At 35.6% G+C, this 21,171-nt stretch overlaps 1 protein-coding gene across 1 annotated transcript in view; it reads left to right on the top strand.

Annotated features, from left to right (window-relative positions):
* TNRC6A (trinucleotide repeat containing adaptor 6A) overlaps positions 1-21,171 on the top strand; it is an 81,048-nt gene that overhangs the window by 11,276 nt on the left and 48,601 nt on the right. The window contains exon 3 of the mRNA XM_044658136.1: positions 17,030-17,371. Within this exon, the coding sequence (XP_044514071.1) occupies positions 17,030-17,371 (342 nt within the window). The remainder of the gene's footprint in view (positions 1-17,029; positions 17,372-21,171) is intronic.

The following is a 21,171-nucleotide window of genomic DNA, read 5'->3' as shown; positions in this document are numbered from 1 at the left end:
CCATCAAACTTGTCACATAACTTTTATCACTCAGGAAGTTGTGAGTTAGCCTTTAAATCTCCAGTTTATAGGAATTCCTTTGTGTTCTTTCAGCAAGCAACTTAAAATTACTGCCAAACTATAGTGTATTCTTATTAGGTAGATTGGGGATTGATAAGGAACTGCTGATTCTCCTCTTCCTCCACTTTATGTTAGTATGATGTCTAGGTGCATGTGCCCAACTCTTTTTATCTGAAAATTCATGTTGTCCTGTATTTTCCCACTTGGAATATTTGGGTGTTCAGGGACCACCTTTCACCCACTTCTCACTTATGGCTCCGAGAAGCTATAGCATGTGCAGTGGTCAACACCCTAATAAAAACTATCTTGGCAGACAGACTAAAATAGGTTGAAGGTAAATGACAGGCCTCAAACCTGTCTGTAAGTTAGTGGACTATCTACCCCAAGCATGTGAAGATTTCCCCTTGTAGAATAGATAGATAAGAACAATTTGTTCCAATGACCATTGTAGCAAGGAACTTCTGGACAAGATGGGGAACAGCTTGAGTAACAGGATTATCAGTTACAGAATTTGGAATTCACCCAGGGGACATGAGCCAAGGACAAAAGACAGTTGGGACCACCTCTATAAAAGCCCATGGACTGAACCACCCAGGACCTCCATTTTGAGGCAGGGGACCTTGGGAGAGAGTGACAAAAGGGTGGGTAGGCCATAGACCTGCTAATCCAGCATCCATATCTCAATATCACAAGAGGCTTGATTCACTTTGCTACTATATTGAGCTGAGAAACAAGAATAGCACAGCTGCTAAGAAGAACATCACTATCCCTCCCTTTCTTTGGTTCAGGCCACAGCTGGGCCGGACCAGAGACTGAGAGGGAAATAGTCTTCAGCCAGTTTCAACCTGCTGCTCTTAGATACAAACTACCTTAGTTCCATAGACTCAGTATAGCATTTTCCCAACACTTCTTTCCTTGTCCTGTTTTACCCTTTTGAGTACCTTTTTTAAAGCAATAAACCCTGTTACAATTTAATCCAAGTGGAGATTGGCATTCCTTCCTAGGCTAGTAAATATCTATAGCCACAGGGAAGGGATTCATCAAATCACAGTCAGAATAGTGTTGTTCATTTAGCACACCAACAACCAACCCATAACCAACCTTATCATCAAACCCAACCCCAAGCCAGGGAGCTAGAGGAGCTGTGGAATATACATACAGCCCCTCACCAGATTCTTGGCTTGGGCACTGTTAAGAGGCATGGACTTGGCTAAGCTGAACATCCATAAGCCCTGGTGGTTACCAGCACATCTTGGTCGTCACTCAGGCAATCCTATCCTTCACTCAGCCTTAGATTCTCCTACTACCTGAGAATCTAGGGCAGGGGTCGGCAACCTTTTTGGCCGTGAGAGCCATAAACGACACATTTTTTAAAATGTAATTTCGTGAGAGCTGTATCGTGCTCACAGTGCGCGCTCCTGTAACAGCGCCTGAAAAAAAATTGACTTTATGGCTCCTGCAGAAAGAGCCAGATATGGCTTGAGAGCCATACGTTGCTAACCCCTGATCTAGGGCCAACTAGTCAGGCCCGGCTCATTGAACTAATAGCCCCAGCATGGTACCTTTTAACACTATGTAGATGACTGAAGCAAGTGTTATGGAGTTCTTACAGTGTGATCAGACATCAAAGATACCAAAATCATCACCTACTACATCCCAGGCAATCATTACCAGTTGTACTAACTTTTGTCTTGCCATTGATCTTCAATGAGTCTAGAAGAGAGAGTGAGGCTGATGACTCTGTGAAGCTCTGTCTCATGAGCAAGTCAAGATATCACCTTGTGATATCATTGGTCTTCTTCTAAACAAAGAAACAATTTCCCCATCTACTTGTAGCTCCAATTTCATGGTCTTTTCATGGGTTCATGGTCTTTTTTTAAAGATTTTTCAAACCCTGCCTCTCTGAACTTTCTAACAAAGGAAAGCATCTAATACAAAGACCTCATCTAATAAACTGAAATATTCTATCATAGTAGTTTCTTGCTTCCCTGTCATTAGGAGAAGGTATGTTGCATTATTTATTCACTGAGATCCTCAATGGTTTTCAGTTACTCAAGAGTTCAAATTCCTTCTTTTAGGAATCTTTTCATTTATATTGTTATAATCATTTATCATTTGGTTGGCTTTACTTAGTTGTTCTACATTGTTTAAGTAAAATCTCCCCAGATTCCTTATTTATCATTTTGTTAATTCAACCAAATCACTTGGATATACTCATTTGTTAAGAGAAATCAAACTTTTTTATGCTAAAAATTACTTTCTTAATTAAAGATCACCTTTACCAAAAGTATTATTTTCCTTTTTCTGTTTTCAAAGGGTTAAAATACCTGTTCTAAATTAAAGAGATAAAAGAAACACAGCCTTGAAGAACATATTTTGAGCAATATTAGTTTTGTGTTATTTGTAGCTACTTTTACATTGCTGTCACTTTTTATAAACCAGAAAAGTAAAAACAGTATAATGGTGACAGCTAAATCTCATTCATAAGAGAGAAAATAATTAGAAATACCTTTTTGATCCACATATACTCCTTTTTAAAAAAATTTTTAAATATACTGAAATGATTTTCTTTAACTTCCCAAAGTTGTTAATACTGATTTTATTCTCTATAAACCTATATCAAATATGTAAGAAGAAGGAAGACTAAGAGGAGACAATTACCTTCAACAATCCTGTCCATCTTACTTGTCCCTCATGTGTATTGGGGACCATAGTGTCATGATCCTTTAGGAACTAGACATTAGAGAACTCGGAGGCTAAACCCCACAAAATAAAGACACTTTCCCCAAAAGAGTTTGCTTATGAAAAGGGCATGACAGTTGACTGTATGATTTTACTCACCATGCCTGTGATTCCAAAAAGCCTCCTTCCTGGTCACTAGTCCCTTATATTAGGATGTAATCTCCTTAAGTATGGAAACTGTCTTATGCTTGTCTTTGTGTCCCCATACCTTGCGGTGCTCTACAGGTAATATATGATGCTAATTAAATGTCTTTTCATTCATTGATTCTTTTCTTTTATTTATTTTTTATTTTTTTAAACCCATAACTTCTCTGTATTGGCTCCTTGGTGGAAAAGTGGTAAGGGTGGGCAATGGGGTCAAGTGACTTGCCCAGGATCACACAGCTGGGAAATGTCTGAGGCCGAATTTGAACCTAGGACCTCCCATCTCTAGGCCTGACTCTCAACCCACTGAGATACCCAGCTGCCCCCCATTCATTGATTCTTAATATAAAATTGGGAGTTTCAGCAGCATGATCTCTGAGGTTCCTTCTAGCTCTAGCAGGAGGAACTAAAGAGATTATTGATCACTGCATCAAAGAATTTGAGAAGAAACCTTAATGCCCAACTAGTCCAATCATACAGGAAAGGAATCTTCATGATGTCATACACAATTGGTTGTCCCACCTCTGCTTAAAGATCTCCAAGGAGGGACATCTTGAGGCAGCCTCATTCTATTTTAGAATGACTCTCATTAGGGTCCTGACATTAAAACTGAACTGGCCTCTTTACAACTTCTTGTTTTACTTTCTGGGGCAAAATGAAACAAGTCAAGTCAACAAACTTTTACCAAGCACCTACTATGACCCAGTGTATTGCCCCCTCTAAATGACAGCCATTCAGATATTGATGAAAACTATTATGTTCCCCCATCTGTCTTCCCCACCTAAATATACCCACTTCAATCAACTAATCCTCATATGACATGGACGTTTAAGGCCCTTCTTCATCTTGGTTGCCCTCCTCTGGACTTTCTCCAGTTTATCAGTTAATCTTCCCCAGAACTAAAAACAATACTGCAAATGTGGTCTGATAAGGGAAGAGTACAATAAGACTTTCATCTTCCTAGTCTTTGAGACTATGTCCCTTTTTTTTAAAAAAAAACATTAAGTGATAGTTCAATAATGTTTGTTATTTTTTTTTAACCCTTAACTTCTGTGTATTGGCTCATAGGTCCAGCATATAATCAGTTCTATATATATCTAATTGTATTATCATCTATTTCATATCTTTCCCACAAGACTATTATGAGATACTTTATCAAAACTTTTGTTAAAATCTAAGTCAACTGTATTAACACTATATTCACTACTTTATTAGTCCTGCAAAAAAGGAAATTAGGTTACTCTGACGTGATTTGTTCTTGAAGAATTGCTCACCAGAAGAGTAATCTTATATTCATCTCTGCCCACAAAAGTTAAGCCCATCTCACAGCTTAGTCTTCCATAACAGGAGAATGACATAGAATGAAGGAAAAACAGGGATGGTAGTTTCATCTTCTTGGTCAATAGAAAGCAAAGAGGGAGAAACTGAAATCAAGATTATAGGCCTTGGAAGAGCTGTTTAAATCCCAGCTTACTGTTTTCTCTCTATGATCATATCACATTCTTGCATCAGTTGCCATTTTGCCAGCATCTGAGCCTTCTCATCATTTCCTCACTTGTGGTAAGAAAATATCTATATTGAAAACGTTTTCAGAAAATTTGGATTTTAATTTTTGACTTATTTTGGATGACAATTTCAAATCAAGGGAATTTTTTTCTATTCTTGATAGAAAATGATTTCCTTGAATCTATGATGCTTTTGGAAGTGCTACTATATTGGCTAGCACTGAGAAAGGATTCCTTTCTCCTACTAGTGTGAAGGTCTCATTTTTTAATCTTGATATGCAAAGATGGCTGAACTGAGAAGGCCTTGTAATAGAGTTCTTTTTTTTTTAAACCCTTACCTTCTGTCTTGGAGTCAATACTGTGTATTGGCTCCATCGCAGAAGAGTGGTAAGGGTAGGCAATGGGGGTCAAGTGACTTGCCCAGGGTCACACAACTGGGAAGTGTCTGAGGTCATATTTGAACCCAGGACCTCCCATCTCTAGGCCTGGCTCGCAATCTACTGAGCCACCCAGCTGTCCCCTACTATATTCTTCTAATTAGGCTTCCTCTCCAATCCATCCTTCATGGAGCTGCTGAAATAATCATCTCCATAAAGTATAGACTTTATCATATAAATCCTCTGCATAAAAATCTGCACTGGCTATCTGTTGCTTCTAGAATAAAATGCAAACTTCTCAACTTGGTATTTAAGCCTTTCACAATCTGGTTTCAGACCATCTTTCTAGATTTATTTCTCATTACTTCCTTTCCCTATAATCTGTTCCAAACAAACCTGGCCTACTTGCTGTTAAGCTTTGACTTTCACTTCTGTGTTTATACTAGGTGACCCTCCCCTCATATATGAGTATATTCTCCCTTCAGCTCTGCCTTTTAGAATCCCTTGCTTCCTCCTAAGCTCTGCTTTCTGAGATGAAAATTTCTTGATCCCCATAGTCTTGTCCCTCCTAAGATTGTTTTGTATTTACTTACCTGATTTATATGTTGTGACGCTTTACAAGACTGAAAGCTTTTGGGCGGACATTTTTTTGGTCTTTGTATTCCCAGAGCCTAGCATGATACCTTGTCAGTGATGTTCAGTAAATGCTCTTCATGGCTTAGAATCAGAGCAGAATTATTATTGAATTGAATTGTTAGAAATGGATAAGCAATCCAAACTGAGGAATTATAAACAAAAGTACTGAAGTAGAGGGGGCAGCTGGGTAGCTCAGTGGATTGAGAGTCAGGCCTAGAGACAGGAGGTCCTACGTTCAAAACTGGCCTCAGACACTTCCCAGCTATGTGACCCTGGGCAAGTCACTTGACCCCCATTGCCTACCCTTACCACTCTTCCACCTATGAGCCAATACACAAAAGTTAAAGGTTTAAAAAAAAAAAAAAGAAAAGTACTGAAGTAGGAAAATTTAAGAAATGATCATGGAAATTATAAGTGGTCTTCCTGGAATATAAAATGTATGAAGAAGAGTACCCTGATAGATTTGGAGACAGGTTGTGAGAAAACAGAAATGTTGTACATTTCATTGAAGTTTTTTTGAACAGAAGAATGATCACTATTGCTTTGGTTTTGAGAAGCAAAGAGTTACTAGAAGCAGGGAGATAAAGGTTTATGTCAGAGGTAGGATTTTAATCCATATCTTATGAGCCTAGAGCCACTGCTCTTTCCACTTTCCAGCCTGTTGATCTAGTTTAACTCCCTCATTTTACATTTAAAAAAAACCTTGGAGATAAGGGTCAGATTGAGGAAGTGATCTTCTCCAGGTCAAGATCTTTTGTATCTCAAACACAGATAGTGAAAGAATAGGGGCTAGAATTTGTCTCTTGATTCCCTTGGGGTGTTCTTTTCGAACATAGTATCATGTTGTCTCTCCATTCTACATTTTTCTGCCAAGCTGATTTTTCCTGATTGTCATGACAATCCTTTGTCCTAAAAGCTATGTAATTGAAGACTTTTTATTCCTTACTGAGTTATATGTACATTCTCCTTTCTCACTCTCCAAGCTCTCTCTAATCTGGATCCATCCTACATACTTGTGAAAGAAAAGTTCTTCATTCTGCATTTTATACATAAATCTGCCAGTAATAAATTTATTTGCTTAAAAAGATAGAAAATCCAAAAGGATAAAATTCCATCCTGTCTTGAAAAAACTAATCCTTCTCAAAATCCATCTCTAATCACAATTGGAGTAATTTCTAGCAAAAGCTAAAATTTAAAAATAAATTATTTCAGAACTCAGTACAAATTCAGTTAATAGTTTTTAACTGAGTATTTTTTATAATGTGATGATACATTGGTAGTTTTAGTGGTGAATACAAATAAAGGTGCTTTAACTATTTTTATTAGAAAAATAATAGTAAAAAATTTTCCTGGCAAGGAAAGGAGAAATCAATAAATGTAAATATGGGGAGAAAGTATAGATGTAGAGAAAAACCAAATTAATATAAAACATGAGAATAGTTCAGGAAGTAAGAAAAGCTATGAGAAGTTAGTTCAAGAAGATAACTGCGTATGGTAAATAGGGAAAAGGAGCTATCCAGCTGATATCTGAGAGCTATTTGGACTCTTTGTTCTCAGCATCCCAGGAATTATTAACAGTATTCCTCTATTTGCTAAATGTGGTAATGTTGGTGGTATTTTGTACAGAATCTCAAATTCAGAGCCATTGCAGATATTACTTAATTTTAGTTTCCTTTCATTCTCAGCTGCATGAAACCAAAATTAATTAGACCATCATAGTGTATATCATCAGTACCAGAACCATAAGTGAATACAAGACCATTCATGCCCTTAAGGAAATGTTGACCAATTCTAAATCAAATGCTCTTTAGGATGGTCATTATAGGCTTTTTTGTTATTGTTTGTTCTTTTTAAAATTCAGATACTCGTTATTTTATTTCACTTGAAAATTAATTAGCTTGTTCCCCTCTTCTACCATTTAAAAAATATTTCTAGATGTAAGAATCAATGTAGCTCTTTCAAAATCATCTTTCACCCTCCTAGAATCTTCATTGCCCCACAAACTGCTGACATCTTATAGTTTCTCACTTTAGAGATGCCTCTTTTCTCTGCTCTCCTTCCCAGTGCCTCTGAAGAGTTGCTTAGTCCCTTAGGAATCTACCTCTCCTGCTCCTTCCCTTGACCTTCCCTAGAATCCATCCTGCTTCATAGGATGTCTCACCTCTCTAAGTATTTTGATGTATTTTGTCAATCTGTTTGGTTTGCATGCTGTGTCTTACTAGATCCAAAATTCTTGAAATATGGATAGTCTTTGCTTTGTAGCTTCCTCATTTACACATAGAGAGTACTTGCATTTTGTGAGTTCTATTTAACCTCCCTATGCCTTTTACCTGTTAGCTTCTCATGTGTATTACAGTTTTCGTCAATGTCTCACCTCTCATTGGATTGTAAACCCCTTGAAGAAAAAGATCTTAGTTCATTTTTCTATCCCCGTTGTCTTATAGATAATTAACCTCTGGCAAAAGGTTTTGAGATTTTGGAAGTCCAGTACTAAGTAACTTTGTTTAATGCTGGTTTGTTTTGGGGGATATATGTATATATAAAATATATAGTGATCCCTCACCTATTGCAGGAGTTACGTTCCAGAGACCCCCCACAATAGGTGAAAATCTGTGAAGTAATGGTATTATGTTTATTTTATTATATATATATATACACACACACATACATGTATATATATATATATATATATATATATATATATTTTAAGGCTTTATAAACCCTTCCCACTCTCCTATAAACCTTTTCCATACTCTTATTAACCTACAGTCACTGAGCCAATCAGCACCCAGAATATAGAACATAGCACAATGGTTGGTCACCTTTCATTCCATCAGCCAATAGTGTGCCATGTACAATCTTAGGTTGGTAAACTTGTGCAAGCAGTGGTGGCATACTGTATTTCCATTGTGTACAGTACAGTATAATCAGACATCTAAGTATCAAAATCCTACAATATAGCAAAAACTCTATGATACAGAATTAGATTTTTTTTCTTAAACCTGCGATACAGTGAAACTGCAATAATTGAACCATGATATAGCGAGGGATGACTGTATACATATATTTACTTTGACTTACACATTTTGTAAAGGAGGAAACTTCGTACTGGAACTACATTCCATTGTAGTATCAAATGTTCCAGATAGCCTCAGTTATCAGAGGATCTTGTCTGCCTGTCCATCCTATTCCAAGAAAGATTCCAGGTATCTCAAAAGTTTTGATGCAATTTTAAGCTAGAATAACTTCAAGAACTATCAAACTAAACTAAAATATTTTTGAAGCTATTAAAACTTTTTGAAAAAACCTGCTTCCTGAAACACAGAAGAAAAAAAACATTTGCCTGATCACATGGTTTGATGGGGATATGATTGAGGGTATAGACTCTAAATAATCGCTTTTGCAAATATTAATAAAATGGAAATAGGTCTTGATCAGTGATGCATGTAAAATCCAGTGGAATTGCTCATTGGCTACAGGAGAAGGAAGGAAGAAAAGGGGGTGGGGAGGAAGAACTTGAATCATGTTACCATGGGAAAATATTCTAAATTGATTAAATAAATTAATTGAAAATAAAAGGTATAAAAATAAAATAAGTAAAATAAAAAGGGGAAAAAAACTTGCTTCCTTCTTAGAATTGATACTAAGTGATACTAATTTCTAAGGCAAAAGAGCATTAAGGGCTAGGCAGGCAACTGGGGTTAAGTGACTTGCCCAGGTTCACAAAGCTAAGATGTGTCTGAGGCCAGATTTGAGCCCAGGACCTCCTGTCTCCAGGCCACTTAGCTGCCCTTGCTATTAAGTCTTACTAGCTTTAAAGTGCAATAGGACTTTGGGAAACCCTGTACTTAGATGTCTGATTATGGCAGTCCTCTTCCTGGAGAACAAGACTACTTATTCTCATGTTTACAAAGAATTATCTTTTATATTTGCATCTCTTGCTTATGTAGACTATAAGTACATCAGATTTATTTTTATTAATATAATTTCAGTGTAGGGGGCAGCTGGGTAGCTCAGTGGATTGAGAGCCAGGCCTAGAGACGGGAGGTCCTGGGTTCAAATCTGGCCTCAGACACTTCCCAGCTGTGTGACCCTGGGCAAGTCACTTGACCCCCATTGCCTACCCTTACCACTCTTCTGCCTTGGCTCCAAGACAGAAAGTAAGGTTTAAAGTGTGTGTGTGTGTGTGTGTGTGTGTGTGTGTGTGTGATTTCAGTGTAATCCTTAAAAACTAATATTAAAACAAGCTTAGGTTTAAATCCTTTTGCTTTGTTTGAAACTCATTTCACTAAAGGCATTCTCTAATTTTGGCAATTAAAAAAATAATTAGCTATTAAACTGTGGCTTTATAAACTATGTCAGGCTATGCTTGTTGACTTTTCCATTTCAGGAGGCCAAATTTATGTTTAAACTTACTTGAAATAGATATTTTCTGAAGTCTAGTATGGATGTGCAGGGGTTAATGGATGAACAAATCATTTAGATGTTTCCCAGATCAGCTAGCTGGACTCAGAGATATGGCCATTTTTCTATTATGAAAATTCTAGTCCTAGATTTTAAGTGTATCAGCTTGAAAGCCCAAGTTTATTTGCCCTTCAACATTACAGACTGACATTTTAGGGCATGACATGCAAGGGAAAGTATGTTTATTTATTAACAGGAAGAGAATTTTTATAACAGGGTAGTGCTGCTGTTTGTTCCTGATGAATTTGATTTGTTAGCTGATTTGAATAAAACTGCTCTGAATCATTGGAGCATCTGCTTTTTTTTAATTGGAAGGGAGAATTCAAGTTACTGGGCCCCTCATAGAGGAGAAATTGGCAAGCTGTACTTTTCTATCAGTAAAATGACACCATGCTTCTCCATTTTCTAATGAAATCTACAGAGTGGGAAAGCAACAGAAGTTGGAAGCGTCTTTCTTTGGAATCTTTCCATGTAGTCTTTCTTAACCTACTTTGAGGATCTACTCAGGTTTGTGCCTTGTGAAATTGTGTGCTTGTTTGATAACATTGTTGTTACTTGTAGGAAGGCCCAAATCACAAAGTGAATGATTTTGGCTTTTTAGGGCTGTGGTTTAATTTATGTTTTAATAGATCAAAAGGAATTATCAATTTTATAAGGATATAGCTGCATGGTGCAAGTATTTTGTAGATGCATAATAAATGTTTGAGTTGCATTTGAAAAACAAAACTAAGACTAGAATCATAGTAATATTTTATAAACATGATTTTTAGATTTGCCAGTTGCTAAGCATTTTACATTTTCATTAACTATCTAAAAGGATTTTTTTTTTAGATTCAAAAGACATAAAATGTGAATCAACATTAATTGAAAATTATCAAGTTGAAATTAGGGAGATTGAAATTAAAGCAGGTTAGCTATGATTTAGTGAATAGTTGGCAGAATTGAAGTAAAGTTTTGCTAAAGGTCTTTTTTAATAAATTGGTATTAAATTAAATCTTATTCTTAATAGTTTATTGTCAATTTAGGAGTAAAGTAAAAACTAAAAAAAGTCATTCTTTTGCTGTTGTGTTAGAATGAAACTTCCTACCCAAGGTTACTATCACTTGTTACTTCTGCCTTCTACATTCTAGGTGTCTTAACTTAGCAGTTTCCTCTTCTTTGTGGAATTAATGCCATATAAATTTAAAATGAGAGTACTACTGAGCAAGCTTTACATTTGTCTGCATTTAATCTAAAAATCATCAGTAATGAGTGTATATGTTTTTTATACTTCTATTCAAGGGCGCAATATTTTAAAGCATTTTTTTTTATTAGAGAGATCTATCTAAAATCTGTATTCTAATTATTTGGAGTTTTTTGCAAATGTTGATCACATTCAAAACCATTAAAGACTTGCTCCAGAAGTTTCAATGATCCTAAGATAGCTTCAGTGACTCTGTTGCCTCTAAGATAAAATAAATACAAACTTTTTTCCCTGCTCATTTAAAGTCCTTTGTAACCTGGCTTCAATCTTTCTTTCTTAAAGTGGATTCTTTCCATTTCTGTTTTACCCTCTGGTGGTTCTAGTCTATCAGGGCAGTTTTCCTTGATAATTTTCTTGAGAAAAGTGATATCTAGGCTTTTTTTTTTTTTTAAGATCATGGTTTTCAGGTAATCCAATAATTCTTAAATTATCTCTCCTGAATCTGTTTTCCAGGTCAGTTGTTTTTCCAATGAAATATTTCGTATTTTCTTCTATTTTTTTCATTCTTTTGATTTTGTTTTATTGTTTCTTGATGTCTCATGGAGTAATTAGCTTCCATTTGCCTAATTCTTATAAGGAATTCTTTTCTTCCATGAGCCTTTATGCCTTTATTTCCATTTGACCAATTCCGCTTTTTATGGAGTTCTTTAATGAATCTTTGTACCTTCTTTACTAAGCTATTAATTTTTTTTCTGCAATTTTCTTGCATTACTCTCATTTCTCTTCCCAATTTTTCCTCTGTCTCTCTTTGATTTTTAAATCCTTTCTGAGCTCCTCCAGGGATTCTTTTTGAACCTAAGACCAATTCACATTTTTCTTTGAGGCTTTGGATACAGCAGTTTTGACACTATTATCTTCTTCTGACTTTGCTGTTTTGATATTCCCTGTCACCATAGTCAATTTCTATGATCAGGTTCTTTTTTTGTTGTTCGCTAATTTTTCTAGCCTTCTAACTTTGTGTTAAAGTTGGGCTTTGCTCCCAGGATAGAGGTGATACTGACCGAGGCTACAGGTTTTTTATGCAGCTGTTTTTAGAGCTAGGTCTGGAGGTCTATAAGCTTTTGGTTCTTCCAAAATGGTATGATCTAAGTAGAGTTCTCTTTACTATTTTGGCTCTGTGACTGGGGTCCCCATTCTATTGTAGCCACAGGCTTTGGTGTATTGGTGTCCCTCCTCACCCTGAGAGTACAACCTGGAACCATATATTGGCAGTGCAAGAGTCCCGAACCCAAAGTCAGCAAAGGGACCCACATAATCTTCTCCTAAACAGTTGTCCAACCTCTTTATGGTCTCAGCTAAGAGCTCTGGAAGTCACTAGTGCCTATTTGGCTGGCTTATTGCAGTGGGGCTTCACTGTTGACTTGCTGGGATGTTTCCTGCACTGGACTACATTCCACTCTCACCTCTGTGTGACAACAAGACCTTTCCAACTGACCTTCTATGTTATCTTTGGAAGGAAAAATGTTTTGCCTCATCTTTTTTGGGTTCTGCCATTCTGGAATTAGAAGCATTCTTTTAAGGTTTTTTGGAGGTGAATTTGGGAGAACTCAGGCAGATTACTGCCTTTTCTCTGCTGTCTTGGTTTCACCCTCCCAAGCAAGTTGTTTTTTTCTTTTTTGTATGAATATATTTTTCAAATTACTTATAATAACAATTTTTTACATAAGTTTTCTAAATTGTTATGATCCAAACTGTCTTCCTTCTTCCTTTTCCATCTCCTTCCCAGAACTGGTAAGTAATTTGATCTAGCTTATTTATCATGCAAAATATATTTCCATGTTGTTCATTTTTATAAGAGAATACGCATATGATACCAAAACCCCAAAATAAAAACCAAAGTAAAAAAATCATATCCTTTGATCTGCATTCTGACTCCAGCAGTTCTTTCTGTGAAGGTAGATAGCATTCTTTGTCATAAGTCCCTCAGAATTGTCCTAGATCTTTGTACCTAAGCAAGTGTTTTTCAAAGGCCATAGAGTATATCCTAAAATAAACTGAGATGTTATAATGAACCCCTAATTTAATGTAAATTCATTAATAGAAAATAAGGAACTTTAGCTTTCTTTTTTTTTTCCAGAAAAATTTTCCATGGTTACATGATTCATGTTTTTACTTTCCCCTTCACCCCCTTCACCTGCCGCCTCCCCCCCCCCCCAATAGCTGACGTGCATTTCCACTGGTTTTAACATGTGTCATCATTCAAGACTTAAAATAAGGAACTTTAGAATAGAATGGAAGTCTGTTACTTCTAAAGGTATTGTGTTTTGCTTGCTTGGGAAATGATATAACCCCTCTCCTTCCTTCTAGCCCCAGAGAATAAAGTTGGGCTCATTACTATGAAAATATTTGAGTTCTCTACTATTTTGTTGAAGGTTGTTTTTCCTTAATTGTAAATTACTTATTCATTTTAGCTGGCAGGCAAAACAGTAATTTTCTTGACTCAGCATAGTGCAGTGTGATGTAATTCTTAGACTTTATGTTTTTATTCAAACATTATAAACCTTGATAAAATCTTTATTATTCCTAGTGATGTGGAATAAGCTTCTATATGGATAATACATATTATATATGTAATATATGTGTAGTTCTCAAAGTTTTATTGATATCTTTTGCTTTTCACATCTGTTATTTCCATATTTGTGTGTTTATCTCCATCCATGTAATCTCACTCCCAAAAAAGAACATAGGAAGTTGAGCAAGACAAAGCAACACAGCATTTGAGTCTTACTATCAGCATATGGGACATTTAGCATCTGTGATATGTCTTGTCCACATACTACCTCCATCTAAAGCTGTGATATGTCTTGTCCACATACTGCCTCCATCTAAAGCTTTACCTTTTTGCATCATGGATCCCTTATTCTATTGAATGCATAATAAAATCAAATACATAATATTACAAAGGAAAGCAGATCTTTTGAAATAGAGGCTGTCCCAAAAGTCTTAGTATAGTTTTAAAATATTTGACTGCACTAAGACTTTGAAGACATTTTGAAGTTACCAAAATTAAAAAAAAAATTCTAGACCCTAGGTTTAGATCCCTGCTAATACAGGAAGAGAAGTGAGATTATTGCATTTAGCTGCCTTTTAATATTTTCATTGTGTAACTATGAATACTGTTCTTAGATAGTTAGTGCTAGGCAATTGGTAAGTGACTTGCCCAGCTAGGAAGTATGTGAAGCCAGATTTTAACCCAAGTCCTCCTGACTCCAGGCCTGTCTCCCCATCAACTAAATCACCTAGGTGCCCCACAAAGTAATTTTTTAAAATTGTATCTAAATTGTTCCCTGGAGAGGTTCTGCTGACTGAAGCATATTCAGTTTCATCACAAAAAGAACTGCATAGAAGAAAAAAAACTTTTACTTCCTGATATTGTTAGCCGTTGTACAGAATTCCCCTCATTTCCCCCAATACAAAAGATACTTTAATCATTGGAGAGAGATAGAATTAAAGAAGAGAAAAAGAAATACAGTAAATTCTGATCACTTGTTCTTCCTAAGAGAATCATAGACCAATCTGGGTATTGGAACCTTCTAACTGTCTATAATCCTCTTTTTTAAGGAGAGTATCTTCACACCTCATTGAAGGTTCATAAACAAGGTTATTTTGTTTTGTTTTAATCAACTTCAGTTGTTTAGATACTGAACCAATGAAATTTATCCAGTTACAGACACCAAAGCCTTTGAGCATTTTGAAATGCTGAAGAATAGGCAAGCACTTTGAAATTTTGAAAAAAAGTTTTTCAGTATAATGCTGCCTGATATGAAGAATAGTTTATTCTGTTTGCCAAATGAATTGTTATCTTAAGAGGCGAAAAAAATTAGCCGTACAAACTAGGCTAGCATACTGGGAATATAGAAAGCAAGAAGGGAATATAAACATCAAGACTTAGTGACTGAGTATTGAAAGTGAAGGTGTGACCAGCTAGGTCACTCTGTGCTTGAGAGCCAGGTCTAGAGCTGGGAGGACCTGGGTCCAAATCTTACCTTGGATACTTCCTAGCTATGTTACCCTAGTCAAGTCACTTAACCCTAATTGCCAAGCCCTTACTACTTGTTCTGCCTTGAACTGATAATATCCATTCTAAGACAGAATGTAAAAGTTTAAAAAAAGGAAAGAAAGAAAAGTAAGTAGACACCAACATAATAGGTCAAAGAGGTCTCCTAAAGTTTAAATGACTGAGACAATTGTGGGAATATTGATGTAGATAAGTAAATTGGAAGGGATTAAATTGGAGAGAGTACTGAGAGTAAAAATTTTTGTGTGCATGTCTTTGTGAGGTAAATGATACAAATTTTCAAGTAAGCCTAGAAGTGATAGCTCTGGGAGAAAGAGAATGTGTAAATAAGCACACTAAATTTTTAGTTGAAGACTCTTGAGTTTGAATCCCAACTTAGCTTTTTGTATAACCTTGGATATGCAAAGTGCCTCTGGGTTTCAGTATCCTAAGTGGTAAAATGAGCAAGGTCATCATCACATGGCTGATTTCTTAGGATGATAGCACTAAACCCTTTAACCTCGTTCTTCCTTGATCTGTTCATCCTTAATACGTACTCACCTATGTGAGACACCTTTATTGTCTCCTCTTCCTGAAGGGTTCACTCACTACATGTTAAAATGTTTTCTTCATTCATTTTAAAAGTTTCCAAATGTCCCATTAGGCCTTATAGAACTCATGTCTGTATTATTATTGTAGCAGCTTCAGCCACCTCCCTTCTTTACCCTAAACTTGACCCTTTCTTCTTAATTTATATTGCATACCACTTAAATGCTACTTACATTGTTTCATATATCACCTACCTGTGATTTGCTAACATTTACATTGTCTGAATTCCAGCCTAGATACTAAGGCCCTCCATAATCTGGCTCCAGTTACTAGTTTAGCCTAATTTCCCTCTCCTCCTCACCGAAAAGTCTCTAGTTGTTAAATCATTCTTTCCCAAACAAACCCTTCTCATTCCTTCAAATAGGACTCTTTGGTGGAAACAAAGAGCCAGAAGGCCGGGGACTTAGTCCTGACTCTGCTTCAGGTTCACCTTCACAACTAGCTGAGTCTCTGAGCTCCATAATAGCTCTAAAATTGTTTCCTAACATTTAATTTTGTTGTCTTTCTTCATCTTTGCCTATTTTGGTGAAAGGAGTTGACTATATCTTAGAGTTGGTCTAATTTACATTTCTTTGATTGTCATTGCTTTTAAGCATCTTCTATTGGTTATTAATTGATTATATTCATTTCTTTAGCAGATTTTTTTTCTCCCATAAAAGTTTTAAATTTCCCTTTACTTACTGCCTTTTATTTTAAGTGGTATTCAACAGGGGGAAAAAACAGGTAAGGCCAGAACAATTTGAAACAGGCAAAAAAAAAAAAATACAAACACTTGGGGATATTTTCAGAAGCACTGGGCACTGAATTGCTGTAGTTTTATATTTGCTAGATCCTCTAATCACATGATATTGTAATTAATTGAAGTTTATTCTAGTACTGTCATGAAGGAGGCAAAGTACCAGCATCTCTACCCTCTTTGTGAACCGGACATTGATAGTGACACATTTTGACTCATGGTTCTTAATTAATGAAATACTTCACTCATTAATGTTTATGCTCCTGCCCATTTGTAGCATATCTTTTATTTCCCATAATATTGTATTTCATAGGTTTTATTTTTGTTTATTTTATTATTTTTGTTTATTTTATTTTTAAATTTTATTTATATTATTTTTATTTCTTATTTGAATAATTAATTTTATTTATATTATATTTATAAATAAATAATATTTATTAATATTATTACTATTTCTTGCTGTAGTTGTGTACTAGCTAACCTTTCTTTTATTTTCTTTCTTTTTGTTGGTATTAGTGCCAGAACAGATAAAGCCCAGTGTAAGCCAGCCTCAGCCTGCCAACTCTACTAACGGCACTTCCACAGCAACCAGCACTCAGAATAATGCCAAGCGGGCCACAGCCAGCAGTCAGCAGCAACAGCAGCAGGCCTTGCCTCGTTACCCTCGTGGTGAAGTACCACCACGATTTCGGCACCAGGAACATAAACAACTTCTAAAGAGAGGTCAGCAGTTGCCTACTATAGCAGCAAACCTGGGACCTGCTACTAAAGTATTAAATACCCAGTCAAGAGGCAGTAGTATAACAAGTAAACAGCCAGTGACTAATGGAGAAAGACAGAACAAAAAAAAACAACCAGGTAAGAAAAGCGATTTCTTGTTATTAAAATAATTTAATTTAGTTACGAAGTTTTTACCAGTTGTAAATGAACAAATAAAATATTTTTTATAATTATTAACCCTAATGTCCATATAATCTTTTGTAGCTTAGCATTTAACAAGTTCTAGAGCTTTATCCCTTATAATAATTACATTTAACAATACTTGAACATTGATTAATGAAATTAGTATTTATTAGAACCTTGGTACAGGAATATAAAAAGTATGTCTAGATGGTGATATGTATGCAGAACCTTGATGAGTATTTGCCAGAAATTTGCCCACTAAAATTTTCACCAGCCAGTCTCATGACCTGATTTTTAGATGATTTAATACCCTTCAGCCCCTCTTCCTACCACCTTTCTCTCTCTTCTTCAGAAAAAGGGCTTAATGAATTATACTATTTCTTTTCGTAGAAGCATGTAAACTAACACAGGCTATGTTCAAGAGAAATAAGCATATCATTATTATTTGCTCCAAATTGACTTTTTCTAATTCCATAAGGTCATCTACTTGTCAAAAAGAGTGAAGCAGGGAGCAAAAACACTTTTATGGATATAACTGTCTTTGAAGTCAAACTAGATCTATTAGCAAAAATGCCCTTTACAATAGTTAGTAACTTCAATATTATCAAGAGATGGGGCAGTATTTGAGGTTAAAATAAGAGATTGGAGGGGGCAGCTGGGTAGCTCAGTGGATTGAGAGCCAGGCCTAGAGACAGGAGGTCCTGGGTTCAAATTTGGCCTCAGACACTTCCCAGCTGTGTGACCCTGGGCAAGTCACTTGACCCCTATTGCCTAGTCCTTACCACTCTTCTGCCTTGGAGCCAAATCACAGTATTGACTCCAAGATGGAAGGTAAGGGTTTAAAAAATAAAATAAGAGATTGGAGAATATAATGATACATACAGATTATCTGTATCCATAATTGTAAACTCGGAATCAAACCTCCAACTATCTAGGGCAGTGATGGGCAAACTACTCTATCTGGCCACCTGACATTATTCCTAATCTGACGAATACAAAGAGTAGGATACAATACAATGAAACTTCAAAAGAGTTGCCTTAGAAACAGCCTGAGAGATAAGCATTTCCTTTCCTTTGGTCCCTTCTTTAAAAAGTTTGCCCATCACTGATCTAGGGAATTTGGGGTAAGAGTATTATCAATATAAATCAGACTTGCCTTAATTCTAGTCTTTACTTTCTGTTAAAAACCTTGGCTTTTTAAATATTCAGCACTTTTGTTCCTTTTCTCCTTAGCTACTACAGAAGATTCCATTCTAACAGTAGTACTGATAACTGTCTGGTACACAAAGAACATGTTTTAGACATCAAAAAATGTAAAGATAAAATAAGGCATGGTCCTTGCCTTCATGGAGCTTGCAGAGTAGGTGGAATCTAATTAGCAACTGGAAATAACCAGGAGGCAAGGCTGATTTGACTGCAGGAAAAAAGTCCTTCCTAGTAAACACATGATCTTTGGCCATATATTTTCATCAAGATGTTTTGTAATTGGTCACCCTCAAATGAAATATAGTAGTATCTTTATATAGGTCTTAAGCAAAATGTGCTTAGCAATATCCACATGGAAAACATATTATCCCAGCTCCTATCACAATCATGAAGAAGTCCTTAATGAATTTTTACATAATAATAAGATCTCAGATTGGGACAGAGACTCTTCTGGTGCCAGGAAATCCTTCCATTGTACAGTGGCCCATTTCAGCACTCTTTCCCACTAAACTTCTCTTTCATTCAGATTAGTTGAGAGATATTATTCCCACATATATGGAATATAGGACAATGCAGAATATGGCACAGAACCAGAAGGGCAGTGACAAATTACATAAAGGTATGGGTGAAGTTTTTAGTTCTCACTCTCACTTCTGTGAAAATGATAGCAGAAGTAAAATTAAATCATTTAATATTTGATGAGTGACTATATGCAAGGAATTGTGCCAGTTACTGATGATGAGGGAGGTAATAAGTTCAATATACTACTTTTATTGATCCTACAAATGAAAAAGCCCCACAGATAGTTAAGCCTCTGATTATACCACCTTTACCTCTGTCAGAACAAAACAAGAAGTAGAGAATTTTTTTAAATCAATTCAATCTAAGAAAAAATTTTTTTGAAATATCCATAAATTAACTCCCAAAGAAACAAACTCCAGGACTAGATGGATTTATAAGCAAATTCCATCATACCTCTAAAGAACAATTGATTCCATTTTTGAGTTTGTCTTCTATTTTTATCATATGTTTATAGCAGTAGAGACCAGCAATTGGGCGGAATAGATTAGAAACAATCTGCTACTACTTAGATAAAAATCAGTCTTCCACTTTGGGGAGTCAGAGTATGAGGATTGGCAGATGTGACCCCAATAAGACCTACTTTATAACTTGCCTAATATATGATTCTCTAAGAGCTCTTAGCTCCGGAACTGCTCATTACATAATTTAATATGCTCTCTCTCTCTTGACTGTAGTAAGCAAAGGAACTATCTTACAAATAGCATGAGGAGATAATTCTCTGACTAAAAATGGTACACATATTACAAATGGATATATTGGTAAACATTTAAGAGAGAGTAACAAATATATTTTTATTGCCTGGTCAAATTTTTGTTGTGATTGAAACCTGATTTGTGTACTTCAAAGTTATAGATCTGAAAAACTGGCATTAGTTACATGATTCAGAACTGAATGGTCTGATCCTACTCATATATCTCTATTTGGGGAAGTAAGCATTTTACCCCAGAGATTAAATCATTGTAATATTTATTAAAATAGCCAAAAGGAGCTTGATGTTGATACTTCCCTTTCCTGAAATTACAAGGATTATTTCATTTCATCATTAGATGGAGGTGGAATCTTAATGAGTATGTCAACAGTGTATCACCTCTAACAACTTTTTGCCAGACTAGGAAATCCCTATTAACAGACTTTTATCAGTTGTTCAAAAATCAAACCACCCAAGCTCTAAAAGTCTCTTCACCAAAGTATCGATAACCAGGTGGTGATTGGTTTTTGGCCATACTCAAAGGCTACCTATCAAATGATGGAGGGGTTGGGATCTGTATCGGTGGAAGTGGGGTACCTATACCAAGGAAATCAGAGGTCCTTGAAGTACTGAAGTGTAAGTATAGATTTTTTATTTCACCATCTTTTTCAGGAGTTTGGAATTCTTGGGGTCAGGAGTTGAAACTTTCTTCAGAAAACTAAACATCAGTAAAATCTTGTTGCCTGTAACTGCCTATCTCCAGGAGAAGAAGGTGAACATACTACCTTCCCAATACCTGTTTCTGAGTAGTACATACTTTAAATTTATAATATAAACAAAAAGTTGGAGTTGTCATGCCGATCATGTCCGTTTGGGTATCCATTTTTACCAGAAAGGTGGCAGTAGCATTGAATTCTATCAAGCTCCTTAAAAAATGCCTAGCCCTAATCTGAAATTTCCTAAAACATCAACATACTAGAAATTTAAATTTTTAAATTATGTTTTCTGAATTAACTTAGGTAACTCTTCTTTCCCCCAGTATTTTATTTTAAATAATTTTGTAAATTTTTTCATTTTCTGTTACATATATAACCATCAATAAAAATGACTAGTTAAATTTATAAAATAAGTAGTCTTACATAAATTCTTAATATTTACAAAGTTTTACCAAAGAAATTTATAAACAAAACTTATGCTCAATAATCCTTTTATAAACATTTCTATTACTGTAGTTTTTTCATTTTATAATATAATTCTAGTGTGTTGCATATGTTTTCAT

The sequence above is a fragment of the Gracilinanus agilis genome, chromosome 1 (assembly GCF_016433145.1).
Source record: "Gracilinanus agilis isolate LMUSP501 chromosome 1, AgileGrace, whole genome shotgun sequence".
NCBI classification, from domain to species: Eukaryota; Metazoa; Chordata; class Mammalia; order Didelphimorphia; family Didelphidae; genus Gracilinanus; species Gracilinanus agilis.
The sequence above is the reverse complement of the archived record's forward strand: the minus strand, read 5'-3'. Positions and strand labels throughout refer to the sequence as shown.